At 40.2% G+C, this 19,636-nt stretch overlaps 2 protein-coding genes and 1 pseudogene across 6 annotated transcripts; 1 reads left to right on the top strand and 2 right to left on the bottom strand.

The window, feature by feature from the left end:
• Positions 1-200: 200 nt before the first annotated feature.
• On the bottom strand, positions 201-5,264 carry LOC123129630 (serine/arginine-rich-splicing factor SR34). Of its 4 annotated transcripts, none has more exons than XR_006463679.1 (15): positions 4,916-5,264; positions 4,417-4,511; positions 3,626-3,691; positions 2,932-3,006; positions 2,716-2,815; positions 2,588-2,634; positions 2,462-2,519; positions 2,273-2,322; positions 2,128-2,184; positions 1,891-2,000; positions 1,717-1,758; positions 1,161-1,334; positions 716-746; positions 575-643; positions 201-488 (listed from the first exon to the last, which is right to left on the bottom strand). XR_006463679.1 is itself a non-coding variant. In XM_044549727.1 (15 exons), the coding sequence occupies exons 3-15, from the start codon at positions 4,504-4,506 to the stop codon at positions 474-476; spliced, it is 810 nt and encodes a 269-aa protein (XP_044405662.1). In that variant the 5' UTR covers positions 4,507-4,511; positions 4,736-4,786; positions 4,916-5,070; the 3' UTR covers positions 201-473. The 4 variants fall into 4 exon arrangements, 2 of the variants coding, with proteins under 2 accessions (XP_044405662.1, XP_044405655.1); XM_044549727.1 differs by lacking the exon at positions 1,161-1,334 and adding an exon at positions 4,736-4,786 and having other exon boundaries at positions 4,916-5,070; XR_006463680.1 differs by lacking the exon at positions 1,161-1,334 and having other exon boundaries at positions 1,695-1,758.
• Positions 5,162-8,706, top strand: LOC123129654 (chaperone protein dnaJ 49). 2 transcript variants are annotated; one of them, XM_044549734.1, is made up of 4 exons: positions 5,162-5,339; positions 6,506-7,731; positions 8,224-8,233; positions 8,325-8,706. In XM_044549734.1, exon 2 carries the CDS (start codon positions 6,564-6,566, stop codon positions 7,662-7,664), a length of 1,101 nt encoding a protein of 366 aa, XP_044405669.1. In that variant the 5' UTR covers positions 5,162-5,339; positions 6,506-6,563; the 3' UTR covers positions 7,665-7,731; positions 8,224-8,233; positions 8,325-8,706. The 2 variants fall into 2 exon arrangements, with proteins under 2 accessions (XP_044405669.1, XP_044405667.1); XM_044549732.1 differs by having other exon boundaries at positions 8,224-8,706.
• Positions 8,707-10,076: 1,370 nt separating this feature from the next.
• Positions 10,077-19,195, bottom strand: LOC123129620 (uncharacterized; annotated as a pseudogene).
• Between the last annotated feature and the right edge of the window lie 441 nt (positions 19,196-19,636).

The raw sequence follows: 19,636 nt of genomic DNA, 5'->3' as shown, positions 1-19,636 counted from the left end.
GGGTCGAATGGCCGCTGCAAGACCTCCTCGAGGTCGTTACTGTTGGGATGCAAATTTGTGGCTCTCAGGTATCCACGGATACTCCTGAAAAATTAGTTCGTTTGGTTGAACTAAAGAGGGCCAGAGAATACCCTAAAGGGTACTCATTTGCACCCCTACATTACTGATGTAAGTTGAAGTAGATCACAAAACACCAAATATAAACTCTGCTGTGGCATGAAGTTTTTTGACGCGAAACTATAGCATACTAAAGTTAAAGCCATGAGTTCACGCTTTTACGTTCTCGCAACTGAGTGCAGAAGTAAAACAACACCAGACTCCTACATTGATCTCAAACCACAAAGTTGACGTTTTTCCTTCCAAGGAACAGCAATGGTACTTCTTGGGACAGAGCACCCACAATCCATATTATATTGTCCTAATCCAACAAATCCTGATATGTTTTTTTTCCCTGACTTCGAGTGCATCTGGCTTCACTCAGATTTCACCTGCAAGGAATAAAGAATCGAATAAATACAGTTCTATAAAGCTTACAAATTTTTATGAGCGACAAGATATGGAGTTGGCGGCATACAGGAGACTGAGAACGGGGTAAACTTCTGCTCCTGACGGGGCTCCTGCTTGCAGACTTGTCATGGGCAGGCTGCAAAAAAACTTGAATCATGATATGGAAGGAATTACATGATAAAAGAATGTATACCCTCCAAAGACTTACAGCGGCAGGTGATAGGGATCTTGATGATGACCTACAAAATATTCCAAAAACCAACAAATTGTCACTTAGCATTTGCACTTGTATGGTTTGATCACAATATGTCTACAACTAACCTATGCACACAGCAGCAATAAAATATGCGGGTGTGCATTTGGGCAGATTCTCACCCATGCTCCGCCGCTCATGCCTTTTGCACCAAAAAATAAATTTGAAAATTACAAGCCTTTATTTTTCAAGGAGTAAAAACTACAGGTGTTTGAATGAAAATGAAACTATGATTGATGGTTTTGATCCAACAGGTAAAACCTCCTTTTTTTTTCTCTTTCGCAAAGATGTGTACTCCGAAAACAAAATCTAGCATTAAAGCCATTGTTTATATATGAGACCAGGGCAGAGTGCATATTTGAGAATAGAAGTGCTCAAGTCAACAGTAATACAAATATACCACAAAATCCACTCCATTATGTTTAGTGCCAGCCCTCCTATCGCTGGTTGTACTCCACTTGCTATACAGTACATCACAATCCAGCAGAACTATCCAACGCCCAAAACCATCCTTTGATTCTGAACGTGCCAATATCCTACCAATGCAATCCCCAGACAGTCGCATGGTCCAGATCTAGTAAAGGGAAGGGAAAATCTTCAAAGATGGACAGCTATCCGGTTATGCACACATGTTCAATAGTCAGACAGGGGAAACTCAAAAGGCCATGCCCAAAATAATGCATCAGGAAACAGAAGCCACAAAGCAAACCAGAAGGGGATTCCAGAAGTTCAATATCACAGGCCACTTCTATTTCTTGTTCTTATTTTGCAGGTCATTTTTATTTCTTGTTAACAGCCCTTTATCTTGAAGTTCCTTATCTGGGGCCACATAAGTTCACCGTATCATCTAAAATACTGAATAAACGACAGTAAGAACATGACAGCGCCATTTCTGCAAAAGCGTGTAGTTTTCTAATACCATGGATGCAGATACCTAGTGTTGTCAACTTCAATACCTTGCTTTAACAGGTGAAGGAGACCGAGAAGCAGGTCTAGACCTGTATCAGTTAAGTATACACATGTTAAGATGATAGACATTGCTTTGAGTATGAACAAAGATGGACTTCAATACCTTGCTTTAACAGGTTGTCAAGATGGACTGATTTAAGTATGAACAAACTAAACTATACCTTGGACTCTTGCTCCTGCTATAACTGTGACTTCTGCTTCTTGAGTAAGAGCAGCTTCGGCTTCTACCTCTCGAGTAAGAGCGGCTACGCCTAGCATTGTACTCCCTCACCTATTAGCAGCATAAGTAGATTAGAGCATGGAAATCTTTAATTCAGTGAGGTGGGCATGTGGGACGAACATGTAGATATATGATTCCAGTATGGTTAAGAGAAGGGGAGGGCAAAAAACAGCCATACCCTGATATATGCTCGTGAAAATGCATTACGGAACTCTGAATCATCAAGCTTTCTTATCTACAAGATAAAAATAACTAGTAAGCATATATGTTCATCGACATGTATGCACATGTATGAGCGTAGAGAAGTGTTTAACATATCTTACCGCATGTTTCATGTCTTCGTAGTTGGTATACTCAACTATTCCAGTAATTGCTGTAACGCGGAAAAAGTAATGAGGCTTCTAAAAGATAATACAGTTTGAATGAACTAGGAAGGTCAGATATCTAAACAACTAGCCCCACCAACACTCATTAAAGAACAAAATACGAACTGAAAAGTGATCATTACTAACCTCCAGCCTCAGGATAAACATCAGAGAAACAGACATCACCAGCTCGCCGCATATGATCCTGAAAAATAAAAGTAAATTTAAGAATCCTGAAGCATGAACTTCAAGAACTTACATTCACATCCAAACCTTGAGATCTTGCCATGATGCTGAAGAAGGTAATCCGGTAACAATAACTGCGACCCATAAATAGAGATAATAAGAATAGGGGATTTCACCATCAAATTTGTGAGGCTTATAAAGTTAAAAACACAAACCGCGGTAATCAGAACGCCTAACTGCACCATGACGTCCAGAACTACTATAGCTGCTTGGTCGAATAAAATAAGGGCCTTTCCCCCCATGAGCTAACTCCACCTGGATAGTGGATAAAAGGTAAACTTCATAAGAAAGATCAAAGATGTTTTTTCTTTTCGAGGCAAAACGTTCTTCTCTCAGAAAACAAAAAGAGTATTTATACAAGGTCCACTAACCCGCAATTTGTGGCCATCAAAGTCATATCCATCACGGCCATAAATTGCATCATCAGCATCACGTGGGTCTTCGAACTGCAAAAAGCTCCACTTTGGTGTTAGACTCATAGTCACAGGTGCTAGCCAGAAAGAATTTTAGTTTGGAATGATTTTGAAAAGTATTTTTTAATAGAACATTCAGCAAAACTGATACGCCCTCCGATCCATATTACTTGTCTTAGATTTGTCTAGATACGGATGTTGCATCCGTATCTAGACAAATCTAAGAGAAGTAATATGGATCGGAGGGAGTACATTCTATTGGTTAGATTCTGTATGAAAGCATGCTGTTTTGCACAATGTGCCAATGAGGGTTTCAGGGTATCCTCTTAAAAGGAGGTATAACCATTTAACTATACTACCAGATTTTGAGTCTTATAGGACAACATGATTTTGCTGTAACAGTTTTACAGAGTACAGAACAAAGAAGATTTGGGTTGTCAAAATCACTTATAAGGGGTTATGCTTTAAGTGGCTTCTAGGGATGGGATGGAATCATCTTGTTTTAGTATTCTATAAGCCAGAGAGCAAAATCAACGTGTCCCAAAGGTCAAAAGACGAAAGCATAAACCATGAAATAATTTATACTATAAAATACGAATACAAAGTGAGCAAGAGTAAATATTCTAACAAAACAATGACCACAGCACATTACCTCGACAAAAGCATAAACAGGAGGCCTTGGAGGAATTTTCAGATCGATATCGACAATAGGACCATACTGCAGAAGCAAAGTAATAGAAGATTAAATGAATGCTTCCCTAAACAGAAAAAAAATAATACTCCCTCCGTCCGGAAATACTTGTCATCAAAATGAATAAAATGGGATGTATTTAGACGTATTTTAGTTCTAGATACATCTCTTTCTATCCATTTTGATGACAAGTATTTCCGGATGGAGGGAGTATCATATTGTGAACCAAATTGGCTTGTCTTCTGCAAATCCTCTTGCAATACCCACATAGGATGATAAACTCAAGAGGTGCCATTTAGGTTAAGGTGAAATAAAACTGATTATTTTTGGTGGAGAATAGAACTGAAAATTTGACATTGTGGAATTCACACTGAACACCAGTTTTTTTATTACGTCACGGTGATGACGCAGTGAGAGACTGAGAGTACGTCTCGACTGGCGTTACAATATCAATCTATCTTGTCCAGTGCACACAAGCGCAAACACTCTTAATAGTCCATGCTACAAGAAAAATGAAAATACGTACATGTGTCTTACGAAAAAACGTCTTACATTATGGGACGAAGGGAGTACATCGGTTCATTTTTTTAATGAATAACCTCCATGTGTAACTGCTAATGCAAAGTATGCAGTTTAAGCTGATATCAGAACATAATGCCGACCACCTTACAACTGAACTGGCAATTTCTTAACAGAATAGAAGCACCAAGGCAAGGTACAGGTGAAGGAACCCAAACTATTTAGAACCTAACCTTGTAGAAGAGATCCTCAATCTCTCTCTCGCGGATGTCCTCGGGGAGGTTGCCCACGTAGATGGTGCGGCCGTTACTACGTCGGCTCATCGTTCCTGCAAGAAAGGAAAAAAAAACAGATCAGCAACTAGCTGCTAGCTCGCACAAACCTAAGCAAAGTTCTCGGCGGGAATCAAATAGCAGAAGTGGCGACCCAAGTTCGGGAATCAATCAAGAGAAATTTCCGACCCATTTCGTCAAGGAAAAATAAATCGACCCAGTTGCTCAAGGGGAAATAAGAACTAAGTAAACAACCGAACGAACAAGCACTGCGTCTCACCTCTCGGAAACCACTAAGACCACGACTGCGGCGAAGACGACAACTCTATCGCTGAACCCGAAAAAAAACAGGACGCCGTTACCGCGCGGAGAGAGGAAGAAAATGAACACGCAAGAGCAGCAGCGATCAGGAGGGAGGAGCGGAAGCTTATGCGCGCGGGAGAGCTAGGGTTCGACTGACCTGCGCGCAGCGAGTGCGGGCGACTCCGCCGCCGCGGCGAGGGGGCGACGGCGGGGACGAAACGGAAACGGAAGCGGGGGGAGGGATCGAGAAGCTTCGGGGCCGGGGGGAAAAGCGGCGGCCGATATGAAAGGTGGAGTGAGGCAGTGAGGGGGGTCGCGTGCTTTACGATCCGTGCCGCATAGACCAGCCGTGGATTAAACTTCTGGGCTTTGGGCGGGCCCCAGCCACCGCCAACCAGCCCCAGTCTCAGAAAGCCGTCCGCTGGGTGGTGGGGATCGTGAGAGTGGGTAAAACCCGAGGGGCTCCGCGGAAAAGTGCCTCCTCCGCCCATCCTCTTCTTCCTCTCCTGGTCTCCCCCCGTCGGACGGTGGCGGTGGCGCGGGTCTCCTCGCCGCGCCGGCTTGTCTCCTGTCTCCTCCCGGTAAGAACTTCCGGTCGATCGCTTCTCAGATTAATCCAGAATCCCAACTCTGTTAGTTTCGCCTTGATCCTGTAGCCGCGGGCACGGGTACTCGCGGCAACTTGGACTCTTCTGCTCCTCCTGATTGCGATGCTGTGCGGCCTAGGGTTTGCGAGAATCGGGGCGGTAGGTAGGGTCGACTGATTCGTGTACGCGTGGGTCTTGTTTAGCCAGGATCTTGCTTTTTCTACTCGGCGGCTAATTTGGATCGATCAGGCATAGGATTCTGTGTAGTTCAATAGTATCTGCCGGTTCCTCTAGCCCAAATTCTAGAGCAGACAGAATTTAAGTGGGTCTTGCTTGGGAGCTTTGGCCAGCAGAGCGGCCATGTATGGCAGGTTTGGACCTTCTCGGCCGGATTGCTTGCTGATTACTTGAGTTGTTGAATGCCTAGAAGTTCTTAGGTTGAGCCTATTTTCGATGGAAGGCTCAAGCGGAGCCTGGCTTTAGATTAATAAAGCCACACCGGGCACGCATAACAGCCCTACACACTCACGCCACACGCTGTCGCTGAGGCTCTCAGTTTACGATTACTACAGGCCCAAAGCAGAACAAATACAAACAACAAATCAAGGGGGCTAAAAGTAGATGGATCTCAGGAAAACATTTCCCTAACACAACTCCACATGAACTGCGCTAAAGACCAGAAAAAAGGATGTGGTTTGCGTCCTTGGGATCTCCATGGAGAGATCAAGGTTGAGCTATGTACTGTGTCCGTTGCTTGTTTGGTTCCTTCCACCAGTTTGTGCAGGTCAGTGCTATTTTGGAATGGCGATGTTTGACCAATTGGTTTTTCCATGCTAAATTTGTTTATGGCATCAAGAAAATTCGCTCAACGTATGTACTTTGTTTGTGTAATGGATGAACGCGATAATCTGTTTAGTTTTGGTCTTACCTAAATCTGCTCATAATGATGTTGTACAGGATTTTCTGATTTTGAGAGCTCCCAGGAGTTTGCTAATTCTTAGTTGGGCTATTTGTTTACATCAACTAATTCCTGATGCTGATCTATTTCTTGAATTATATACCATTTTCATACAGTTCATTTTCTTATGAATGCATAGTTTGTTAGTCACACTAAAAACTTTTTAATTTCTTCTGATATCTTATCTACTCTTGTTTCACAGGGCATCAGTTTAGCGCCCTGCCTATATTTAATCCAGCAGGAAACGACCGACTTAAGTCATGGAGGGGAACAAAGATGAGGCCTTGAGGTCTGTCAAGCTTGCACAGACTGCGCTAGCATCTGGAGATAGACAGCGGGCAGACAAATTTATTCGAATTGCCCAAAGATTGGATCCCAGCCTTCCAATTGTTGATTTGTTGACCTCAACCAAAAAGTTTGATCCCCTGAATCTGAATGGTACTGCTTGCCAGGACAAGACCACAAGAGGCCATGAAAACCTAAAAACGCCAAAAGAATTTGTTGGTCCTTCTAATGTTGATAAAGGTTACACCGAGGAGAATGTTAGAGTTATCCGTGATATCAGGAAGAACAAAGACTACTATGCAATTCTTGGAGTGGAAAGGACTTGCTCCTTGGAGGAGATTAGGAAGGCCTACAGGAGGCTGTCACTGAAAATTCATCCTGACAAGAACAAGGCTCCTGGGGCAGAAGATGCATTCAAGATGCTCAGCAAGGCTTTCAAGTGCCTAGGCAATGATCAGTCACGGAAGACCTATGATCAGACAGGCACACTTGAGGGGCATGAGGTTAACGACCAATATTCCAATGTCATGAGGCAGAGAACTGCTAGGCGAAGGAGGCAAACAAGAAATGGCTTCTATAATTATGAAGAAGATTTAGATCCAGATGAGATATTCAGGTCTTTCTTCTATGGTACTCGTGATAATTCGTTCCGTGGTCACAATGTCTACAGAACAAGAGAAGCAGGTAGGCAGGAGCAACAGAGAAGGGAGCATCCTGTACAGGGTGGGTCGTTCATAAACTTAACAGTATTGATGCACCTGTCGGTCGTATTACTTTTTGTCTTGTTTGCATTCATTCCAGTGCAGCAGCCTCAATATGCCCTGCACAAGACATACAACTTTCCCATTTCAAAAGTCACTGATAAGCATGGGGTGGAGTACTTTGTCAGCAAACAAGATTTTGATCAGCAGTTTCCACATGGAAGCCCTACTAGAGATAACCTTGAGGATCATGTTTTCAGAGATTATAAGACTATGCTAGGAAGAAACTGTCGTGTGGAACTCCATCGGCGTAAATGGGCCAATGACTACCCTACGCCTTACTGTGACAAGCTACGGAGCCTTGATGTGGCATAATAGTTCCCACGTGGTGATTAGTTTGTTGTCTCCATTGAGGTCTTGCAGAAGTTCACTCTCTTTGAAGGTATAACCTGTCTATGTTCATTTCAATCGAACTGTATGGTCGCGTAATGTATATTCTGATTTAAGTGTAAGTTGACATTTCCCTGTTTCTCAGTAAGAGCATTCAGTGTCTACACGACATACAGAATCGTAAAATGTCCTATTTTATGACATGATGTTTCAGTCCTTGGGAAAATAATAGTTCAAGGAAATTGAAAAGAAGCTCTCAAGTTTATGCATAGAAGTCACATGTCGATGTATCGGTAAATTTTGGGTGAACTAATTGGTGCATATAGCTAGGGCGTGGAACATGAAAGCTTAGCAGTTCATTTTGAGTTAACATGTGTGATCAACTACTTTTGGGGTACTATATATTGATCGTTTTATTGAGGTTCTGGTCATCTCTAATGTGATATCTGAGAAGCAGCTAAAGCTTGACGTCTTATCTGGAGCTAGAAATGTGTTCACATAGGACTTTGTTTGGTGTTCTCATGCACTTTGTTTATTGATGCAGGTGTAACATGGTAAGATTTTATGGAAAAGGATGAGCAATATATTTCTAGTTTGTCTGGTGCCCTACCTTTTATAACGTTTCGATGACATATTATGGACCAGTAAATTGTCTGCTACATGAAGAGGCTTTGATGGCTGGCTAGTGTGTACATGGTGGAGTTCAATCAGGCGTGATCTTGGGTTCATCGGCCTGTCATTCTTCTGGAGCAATTACCATTCTACAGCTGCGAGTGCAAAATTTTGTGCAGATTATCATGCTACGCCTGCCTATAGTTGCTGAGTGCAAAATTGTGTACATATACGACTCTGAAAAATGGCTAGCGATCATGAGATCGTCATTGTACTGCCTGAAACCACTGTTGACTTGAAATTCTCTGGGTTGGTTGTAGTTGCTGTTCCTTCTGAACAATTGTAAACCCCTTGAAATGAAAATTAGAAAACGTGAACTGTGAACCTTTTGAAATAAAAATTATAAAACATGAAACCCCTGGTGTCGCTTTGGCGAGTTTGATGCTTGTGCTGTTGAAGTTGATTTCTTTAATCTGGACAGCCGGATGTCGAGCTAGCGTTGTGCATTTCCTCAGGATTTGGATATCCAGAAGCCGTAAAACAAGGGCACTACTTGAACTTGATTTTGTCATGGTTGACTGCCAGGTTAAATCTGACCCGCTGCTATATTGTACTATGTTTTACTCAACATAAACAACCTATAGCAAGATATACAATACTCAGTAATTAGATCATGTCAACATGGAACTACCATGGAAAGAATGATGCCAGTACACTGAATTGACAAGTTCAAGGCATAACTGAAAGAAGGATGCATCTACTAAAGAATTGTCTTAATTTTTAATTTTGCATTGTCATTTTAATGCTGATAACTAAATCAACGATAGGTTTAGACGGGGTTTGCTGCTGCTACTTAACTTTTATATTGAACAGTAATTTGAATTTGTACTTGATATGTGACGATACAAGGACGCCCTATATTAAACGGTATGTTGGGAGCTATAATAGCATAAGTTATGAAAACATGCAGCTAATATTTATGTAAAGTGTGCAAGCTCTTCGATGATGATGTTTTGTCTACTTTGAACAGGGCATATGTAGGTGGTATGCCCATGCTAAGACTGAGCTTTGTGATTTCAGGTCTCAACACAGTAGTATAATTGTCATGGTTGTGGAATATGTAGGTATGCAATTTTTCCTTGTGATAATTTCCCGTGTCGGACTATGTATGGACCTCTCTGAACAATTTGTTTTACTGGAAGTTGCTCTATGAACAATTTGTTCTACTGGAATTTGTATCCTTATCTTTGTGGAATTGGTGGGTTGCACAGACATTTTCCATTCTGTAGCTCACATATACAAAATCTCATGTATTTCCCTCACATTAGTTTTATTAATGCACCAAAGCACAAGCTTCCATATTTAATTAGGTATTTGCTTCAACATAATAGAGTTTTTGCTTAGTTCCCAATGATTTGTTGACATTTTTTCCTTTGGTTAGATTTGATTCCAATCAATGAACCAATTGCTAAATAACATAATAGGGGAAATGGTTCTAACATGCGTAATGTTTGGTTTCACAGTTCCCTTCCAGTACTTAAATATATGGACTATTAGCATGAGCCAAATAATACAATGTGTCAATCAATATTCCAAAATGTGACTGTTGTTTAGATCAAACATAGACAAAGGCCATGTCCTGCAACACAACAACAAATACGGTACTATTTACAAGTGCAAGCAACAGAACATCTACATCTACAGGACGGGCCACCGATAGCTCCGTTGCCTCTCGCAGATGCATCGACGTCACAATACATCGAGCAGTTTTCGTCCTCTTCGCTGCAAGCAAGCGAACAACTTCAATCCGATCCGCTTACTACTCTGCCCTCTATTGATCACACTGAGCATCAAGATGTGTTACTCGCAACAGAAAAAAACCAAACACTGACATCGACCCATCCACTTGAATTCTTGAGTGAACTTACACCCCACCGATTAAAATACTGCCAGTGGTCCATGATCTACCTAAAGGCAAGAAATCAAAAGAGGGTGAGTAAAATGAGATTATAATAATCAATGGAACGATTGAACGCACAGAACACTGATAAATTGATGTTTTCATGTCATGCAGCTTGCAAAGGAGCTAACACTGATGAACTGATGTCTTCATGTCATGCAGCCACATTGCAAAGGAGCTATTTCCTCCAAAAGATCACAAAGAAGATGAAACTGACCTCAGAGAAGAGTAAACAACATCCAGAGCCATCTGCCATATAAGCAAGGAAAAACAAGTTGTTTGTTCCATAGATATACAAGCCCCTTGGTATCGTTCCTTTCTGAACGACAGGTCGCTGTTCATGTAGTATTTTGAACCTGTCTTTTGGGCTGCAATAATACAGTGCTGCTTACACATCTATCTAGCATGTTCACTATTACTCTTCGTCTCAAGAGTCCATATTTTGACATGGAGTTGAGTAGTGTGTGTCAAAATAATTATCGTAAAAAAAAAACTCTCATGTCTGTGAGCATCAATAGAAAACGCTCATTATGAGTGCATCTTTAACATGGTTTAGTTAGCTAATTACCTACTGCATTAACAAGTGTTGGGTGTTTGGTTGACTAATACCATCCCTATCCATAGGATAAAATGTGTTGTATATTCCCAGGGCTGAGAATGCCTTCAGAAAATAAAACATACTAGAAATCATGTGGAACTCTCTATTGCTTCACATCCACAAGTATTTATATGTCACTATCATCTGAATTATCTGCACATGGACCAGTTGGAGGAAATAAATAACAGCAGGGCTGCACGTTGCTAAGCAAGCAAACATACCCAAACTTGGCGTAGCCCTTGAAGTAGAAGAACCTGGACTACAAACTTACAACAGCAAGGAAAAATACACAATAATAGAATACCTAACCCTATCTAGCAAATCACCAATCCTTAATGAACGATCAACGAATAATCTTACTAGTTAAAGGTGCATCACGCAAATTCTTTCTTCCCATGTGTTTATGTGGGGCATATTCAGAAAACTTGGGACAAGGATTCAGGGAGACGAAACTCCCGGCATACCTTTCTACTCTACTTTAGCACCTTCAAGAGCCTGAACGCACCAGTAGCAGCAGTGATAAAGCACCTTCTGGGTTGATTATTGCTTGTAAGTGGCGAGATTCTTGGCACTGGAGCAGGTCTATAATTTTGAGTTGGAGTAGATCCATTGGCCATTATTAAGTTCTTACTCAGAGAAACACGTAGTTGTCCAGGTTTAAGACCAGACCTAGGATCTGAGCTTGCATAGGCTGGATATACCCTCACAGGAAACCGGGCTTCTAACACTGATCTCCAATATGGGAAATAACTTCTCTTCGTATACGTGGGATCCCATCCTCCGCCTACTTCCTTTCTCACAGCCCGTCACATATTTCAGTAGAGGTACAGCATAAAAAAAACAGAAAAATCATACTTCCAGCCAGCACCTCTCGCTTGAGATGTATTATGTTGATCAATAAACCACATTGGTGTTTCATTAGATATGAATGATGTTGCTGCAGTATAGTACTCAAGTAGCATGCTTAAGCAACAGAAAAAGATGTTGAACCAGCACAATGTGTGGCACAAACATTGCAACAGAAACATGCATTTGTTATTGCCTCTAACGATTATATTACACTGCATCTTCTATCAGAATCTTCCTCACAGGCACAAAATAAATTTCAGATGCAACAGATCATCCAAGAACACTAAGGTGTTGGAAACAACAATAATACGCAAGCCCCCTTGGTGAAGTCACAATGTTGATGTTACTTGGAATCTACACAGTTCAGATATGTTATAAGGCTAATTATGCCTACTTATTATTGCATTTATTACCCCCTTTCCTTGGTAAAGAACCTGATGGGAAACACATTAGGATGGCAGAGATGAACCATGGTTGTAATGTCGTGGCATTGCAATAGGTGATATGTATTTGGAGGCAACTCAAAGCAGTGCTAAACTAGCTATTTCTTTCTGCTTCAAAGGAGGAAGGCAAACCAACCATGGTGGCTGTCGAGTGCGGCAGATATGAACAATGCCGTAAATAAAGAGAGTTCCCATCTGTAAAGGCAAGTCTTGGTCACTTTTTTTGCTTGGCTGTTCTAGTAGCAAAATTTAGTTTGTATACGTGTGTGTGAACACACACTGGCTAGGATTTAGATACTTTGTAGCTCAGCTTGAACCTGTCCAGGTTCAGTAGCGAAAGTCCATTTAGAACATGAATACCTCTACTCTCTAAATATGGCTGAATACGCTACTACAAAGCTGACCCATTGGTTCTGCCATAAGGTGTAGGCAAAGCTGCTTGGTGCTGCTGTACCATACTCAGTATTAAGGCATAATGGATTACTTGTGTTTGTGTAGTGTGCTGCCGTGCCATAAGGGTGGGTGTCATTTCCACAGTTGTTACCTGGACTAGAGATTAGGGCAAGATGCGCGGAGTCAAAAGTCAAGAAAACATACCTTAAAACAAAGATTCTATTATGTATCTGAAAGCGTTCATGAGATTTGTCAATTTGGAAAAAAATCACTTCTTTACATATTTTTTAGAAGAGTTGATGTGAAACAAAACAAAAAATAGAACAAGGAAATGGCAGATATTTTATAGTTTTTTTTTCTTTTTGCTGCCACAGTATCGTTACACATTCCCGAACATAATCAGTCTATCCAAAACTAGACCAATCCCAGATATGAGTATCTTTACCTTTTCCTCTGCAGCATCCAGATTGGCCATTTCCGTAACTGCCATGTTTGCATCTACAAGCCCAATTATCCGATTTAGAAAGAAGGGGAGAGAATAGGACTCAGTTTGTTAAATGTAAAAAGAATAACTCAAGCCCGACACACCTTTACATGACTCTCCGTTTGACTTTCTGCAGTCATAAGGCTGGCTTCAAGAAATGGCAGAAAATAAAATAATCAGCAAAATAACCGTTTATTCACATAGAAAATTATTGTGTGAAGCAATACAAGAGTAGTACAGGTTTAGAGTGTCCATGAAATCTCCAGGAGGGCAAAATCCATACTCCTTAAGGATAGATGAAACATGTTGAAAGACCTCCACATGGGGCACCTACATGACATACAAGCTGTTGCGTAAGGAAATATAGCACTAACATAGAACTACTAATATACGATGTAGCAAGTATATAACCAATCGTAAGCAGCGAGATGATGGAAAGAATTATTTGGAGGAGAAAACTTCAATTGTTTGAAATCACTTTAATTGTTTATTTTGGTTTCTCAAAGAGAAAGGTGTCAATTTCTTCAGGCTATATGATCCAAATGAAGTTCAGACAAACTTAAAGAGGTTAGTCATGAATTGCATACACCTATTGTTTGTTGAACTAAATTGAACTGTCCTCTAGGGCCACAAAAAAGTTAAGGTAATGAGCTCCAACTCCCTGTTTCTTGTAGGATCTGAAGTTTGTAGGCTAAATAAAGTACCTTAAGCATAAGATTTCAGTCTAACATGAACAAAGAAGGCTCATGTAAACACCCTTAATATACCCCCAGCTCCAGCTCCTAGAATTTTTGGAGCTGGGAGTCCTGCCAAACAGTTGACAGCATAAAAACATGGAAGCGCTCATTTTGGCAAAGTTATCTGTCATGCGTCCAGAAATAAACAAAGAGAAATGACAAAAGCGCATGTTCTCTATTCATGCATCATGCAATAGCATTAACCAAACACTTGATGTTCATATGGGCAATTTTACTGCTAGAAACAAACAAGGCAATGACAAAACCAGAAAATAGACACAAGTGAAGCCAAGAACAAACAAAATTGGCATTTCACTCTGTACTCGTGTCAGATAATATTAATATGGAGATCAAGTTTTTCTATCAACAATGTTTTCACTATTTATGCATGCATTAAGTATTCATTGTAAGATTCACATTTCCATGACAAAAATGCAAATCGTACCAGAGAAGGAACTACCATTCTCCTTCTAGTTGTAGTGTGTGACTTCAATGCAGAAAACATCAATAATTGTATCTATCATGAACTCGTATAGCAATCTCATTCGCAATGTAACAATATCAAACAATGTCTTAGAAGATGAAGCATAAAAGGTGTTATTACAGTTTGTTTGTCTGTTCGATGATGAAGATAAAAGGAAAGAAGTAGCCAGGCAGGGGATCGGATGTGGATCAGTATATGGATAACTAATAATGGACTGGTTTTTACTAATACTTTTGACATAGAACATTTCATTAGAATAACTATTACAACGGCTTTACTCCCATCAATTATTTGCTCTTGTTCCATTATCTCTGTCATTACCTTTTCCCAAGTGTTAAGAGATAAGAGGAGTTTGTGTCTCATTACATTATATGACAGGCTAAATATTAGAGCAAAATCAGCTATTTGAGCAACAAACCAATGTGAAGTGGATGGAAACTTTCTGAATCTAAGCAACATCTGGGTTTTGAGATTCTTTCAATTAACAAGAACAGAATTTAGTGAGAAAAAATATTAGAGAACATGTTAAATTGATATATAGCATCAAGCAAGAAAAAAGAATACTCTTCTTGAGCACAATAAGTACAATAAGTACAAATCTGGATAAGGGTTAAAAAATGTACTCCCTCCAATCCTAAGTGAGCGACCAGTAATATGGATCGGAGGGAGTAGTAGTTCAGTGATAATTTGGGACAGATAATTGCTGCAAGAAAAGTTCATTGGTTTAAGCAAGATAACTCTCAAAACATTGCAGCAAAAGGAGAAAACAAAATTGGAGGGAGTAGCACCTAATAGATACTATCTACTCACATAACTAATCCAACCCTATCTTAGATTAACCAGACAAGATTATATCTAATCTATCTTAAGGATGAGGGCGTTCTTTGTGAAGGTTAAGTTTCCCACGGAATGTTTCTTCCCAACTAGGCCCTAACAGATAGTATCTACTCGCATAACTAATCCAACCCTATCTCAGATTAACTGGACAAGATTATATCTAATCTATCTAAAGGATGAGGACTATCATTGGAGCAAACCTAGGAAGGTATGACCACCCTGGCTATGGGCTAAGCCCGTGCCCAAGCACTAGGTAAGGAGGCCTCTAGCTTATCAACATAACGGGGCTCTTAAGCTCTCTTTTTTAATGAGAATCCAACACTTTTGGGGAAGCATAATCTTGTGATGTTTTTAATGTGAAGTTGAAACTCCACTAAACAGAACGAAGATATGTTGGCTATGCTATAGCCACTCGATGCAACCAGAGTCGGCATGTTGTGAAACAACCGATTATCTCGAGAAAGTGTTAGATTTTGCTCAGTTTCTGTATAGATTTGTTAAACAGAATGGACACTTATTACGAAATTGTCAAATACTACCACTGTCCACGTTTTTTAGGCCAGCGAGCAGCTTAGGCCCGTCTGTTCCTATCATCCTATGATATGCTGGCTGGATAATTAGAAGAAGAGGAATCCGTAGCACATAAATATCAGGAGCATGCAGCCAATGCATGCGCAGCATGTATGTTCAGGAGCAACTCTTGCATTAACCGCTGCCGTTAATGATGGGAGGCAAAACATCCATGCACTTTAATCGGATGCGGAGTGCCAAAAAATTGGTCCTAGCATTTTGGCCCCTAGGCCCAGTAAATCCAGACGGAGCAAGTATAAAATATTATTAATTATTATTATCAGTGAGAATTAGAATTATTAACATTCTTCTTGCTAAGGTTAGGGCATGTATTTTTTACGGGAATGATAAATTCTAGACGTTCGGATTTTAAGCATGGCAATCTGAATGTTTTTCATGGCAACTTCAGTTCACACGAGGTTGGCAAACATGGCAATTTTCTGACAAAAAAAAAACTGAACTGGGACAAAGTTGCCATGTTTTAACAACTAAAGTTGTCACCTCGCGTCAACTAAAGTTGCAATGAAAAAACGTTCGGGATGACATGCTTAAAATCCGAACATTCGGGATTTATCGGGGTCCTTTTTAAAAAAAACAGCACTAACAATAGTAAAAATACAAATATTAAGTAAAAAGCATCTGAGGCAACACAGCCACAATATACCAAAAACGCTTACCTCAGAATGCGCTTGAATGTATGCAGAAAGATCTTCACCGACATGGGAAATTACATCAACAAGCAGCCATGCATAATCAAAAAGTGTCTTCCTTTCCTCCAGAAGCTCATGTGTCATTCCATGTGAACCTTTCTCCAATCTCAAGGCATATGAAAGCCTCACTATACAGTTATTGATAATGTCAAACCCATTTTTTTACTACTGTCATTTATCTTCGGAGAACTGCCCCGACGGATCTGCCCTTGAGCAGCCAGTAGTAGAACTGTAGACTGGATAAGTTTTCCATCCTCAATGTAGTTCCAGAGCTCTTGAAGTAAATTATTTGTTTTTTCTGCAAGCAGTCTAGTTGTATCCAAGAAGATCTTCTGTAAAACAAGGAACAAAAATCTAAGTGCATTTAGCATTCATATGCAAGCAAGTAATGTGGAATAATCTTTCTATGTATTGCTGTGTTTCGCTGTGTTTCCTCCTATCAAAGTAAATATGGATTAGGGACAATATCCAAGACAAATAAAATAAAATTAATTACTAGCAACAATTTGTCTATATTTCATTGTGACTTCTTATCCTTTCCTATAAGAGCATGCACTAACACATGAAGTAAGACAAAAAGGATTAACAAGCGAAAACTTTACTTTCTGTGACAAGTTGAGATGAAAGGATGCCGATACTTAGTATCAATAATTTCATTATAACAGCTATCAGGGGTCAATGGTATGACCACAGTTACTCTTTATGTGATGCTGCAAAAGTAGTAACTCACATAGGGAGGTAAGTGAAACAGACCATTTCAGGTAGACACAGCAGATGGATAAGCTTGTAGATATAATCCAGTGGCTTTTGGCTGCGAGAAAGATTGTCCTCCAGGTTGTCCTCCAGATACTTATGCAGGCAAGTATTCTCAACTGCGACGTGGAGCGGGAGTAGATTCTCAATGATATTATTGCCAACTGTGCGCACATTGGCTGATGCACCATGGCTTAAAAGCAGCTCAATCATGTCAACAGAGAACCTTTCAGCAGCTTCATGGAGCGCGAAGTATCCATATTGGTTTATGCAGTTGGGATTGGCGTGCATCCCATAAAGCTCAGGTGCCATGCCCTTCAATACAACTTTTGCACATTGCAGGGCATTGAAACTGACAATGAAAGTTAAGGTTTGTGCAGTGATGGTAAGATCCCATGACATGCCCTTGCCTGCACAGTTCACGAATAATCGGAGGAAGCACCGGACACTATCCTTTACAAGGATGGGCTCCGATTCGTCATATTTCTCCAAGAAGGTATCAGACACCCACTAGATGGATCCGTCACAATTGAAAAAGGTGAAAGACATCAGTCATCCAACTAAAAGCACAACAAAATAAACTGTCTTGTGGTCTATGAAGGTGCATGTATGGCAACAACAATGAAGAGAACAAAAACTTGTAACCCAAGCAAGTTGGTGTAGGCTAAAGAAACAACCAAACACAAGGCACCAATGAGGGAAGAGAAAGTAAGGGGATCTAAAGCTAGCATGGTTCAGGCATGTGAATCCACGTGTTCCTATCCAAGGTTCATATATGACAACAATAAACATATTGTTTCAGTAGACTACTAGACTTAATTACCCTATAATATTACAGAGTTAACGGATTAATAACTAACATAACGGGATGACCCATCAATCAAATTATGTATATGAAGGTAACACAAACCTCTGGAGCAGGGTCTGGGATGATTATGTCATTTTCTATGGACTTGGCAATCTGAACAGCCCTTTCTCGCATAAGCTGAAAGGGAGAATGTCAAGAGTCAGCACTTGGAAAGAAAAAACAAGGGGAGAGGAATATCACACAGATGGATAGTTATCAATTTATCATACCTCTTTGGCATGTTTCAAATCAAAATCCTCAGCATCAAAACAAGGGACAGGGTAGCTTGGATACTCATTTCTTACTATAATTGATTCATCTTTACCATTAACGCTGTATTTGTCCAGGGCAAGCAACTCGTTTTTCCATGGTGCCTCAAATTTTAATTTCATCCTTTCGTTTTTCTGAAACAAGGAAGTTTAATCTCGAATTACATTCCAAACAAGGTTACTACAAAGCATGCAATGGTCTAACATGATCCAGAGAACCCTGAGATAAAATGAGTCCTATCTAAAATGAATCATGGGTCACTGAAACATAAGCATATGCTGGAAATAGAAAACGTTGTATTTACTCCGAAAATCCTGAAATGTAACAATGGTAAATGCGAAATGAAGGACCGCACAAGTTTCTCAAATGCAAGTCAGGTGCTAGAAACTCTGGTGCATAGACATTATGGAGATCTAGAAACCAAAAGCTAAATTTGATGTTACAGTTCAAGAAGTATAAACAATATCCACTGGTTAATTACCAGGGTAGTTTGTTGTTCTTGCTTTTTTTTGTCACCAGTTTCTTTCTCTTATAATTACCAGGGCATCTCTTTGTAAGGAACTTGTGAGTCAACAGTCAGAAAAACATCAGCAAAACTTGACGAGAGGGGACGAGACATTAGCTCTTTATTAGAGAACCGTCACAGAGAGTTTAATACTCTAGATTGGAAACTGGATCAATCAAGAACGATGCGACAGTAGTAATTTATCTAGGGATTTATATTCAGCTTAAGTTGACCGTAAACGTGTCAGAGAAGGCCCGACTAACAATTTCATCAGTACTCTAGTCTAGGGCAAGATTCTGCACACTTCAACACACATAAACCATGCATAACAGATCAGGCATCAAACGAGAAGGAAGGGCGGTGCGCGTGCTGCGGGATAGTACCTCGCCGCGGATCTGGAGGGCGTTGGCGGCGCGTCGGCCAAGTTTTTTTTACTATTATTATTTGAAGGGGTGGGGAATGGGAGACCTCGGGGTGCCATAGCACGCAAGAGTGTTCCTATATGGCGCGTGACGCGCTGGCGAACATGCCTGCGCGCACCCCTCTGCTCCCGTACACCCCCTAGTGGGCCGGCCCATGAGCGGGGCTGAACGCCCCAGTTTTCTAATTTGTTTTTTATTATTTTTGCTTTTCGTTTTTCTTCAAAATAATTCGTAATTATAAAAGTTTAAAATTTCAACTAAAGAGAATTTATGAAAAATATGTTCGTGATTTGAAAATAATGATCATTTTTTTGAATTTTAATAAAAATTTCCTTATTTTGACAAAGAAATTTATATGAGCACTTTTTTAAATAACAATGAATTTTTTTTATATTTAATGAACAAAATTTGAATACGATGAACATTTTTCAAACTTGGTGAACAAAATTTGTATTGATGAAGAATATTATTTTTTAAAAATAT

The sequence above is a fragment of the Triticum aestivum genome, chromosome 1B (assembly GCF_018294505.1).
Source record: "Triticum aestivum cultivar Chinese Spring chromosome 1B, IWGSC CS RefSeq v2.1, whole genome shotgun sequence".
NCBI lineage: Eukaryota > Viridiplantae > Streptophyta > Magnoliopsida > Poales > Poaceae > Triticum > Triticum aestivum.
This window is presented reverse-complemented; position numbering and strand designations above follow the sequence as displayed.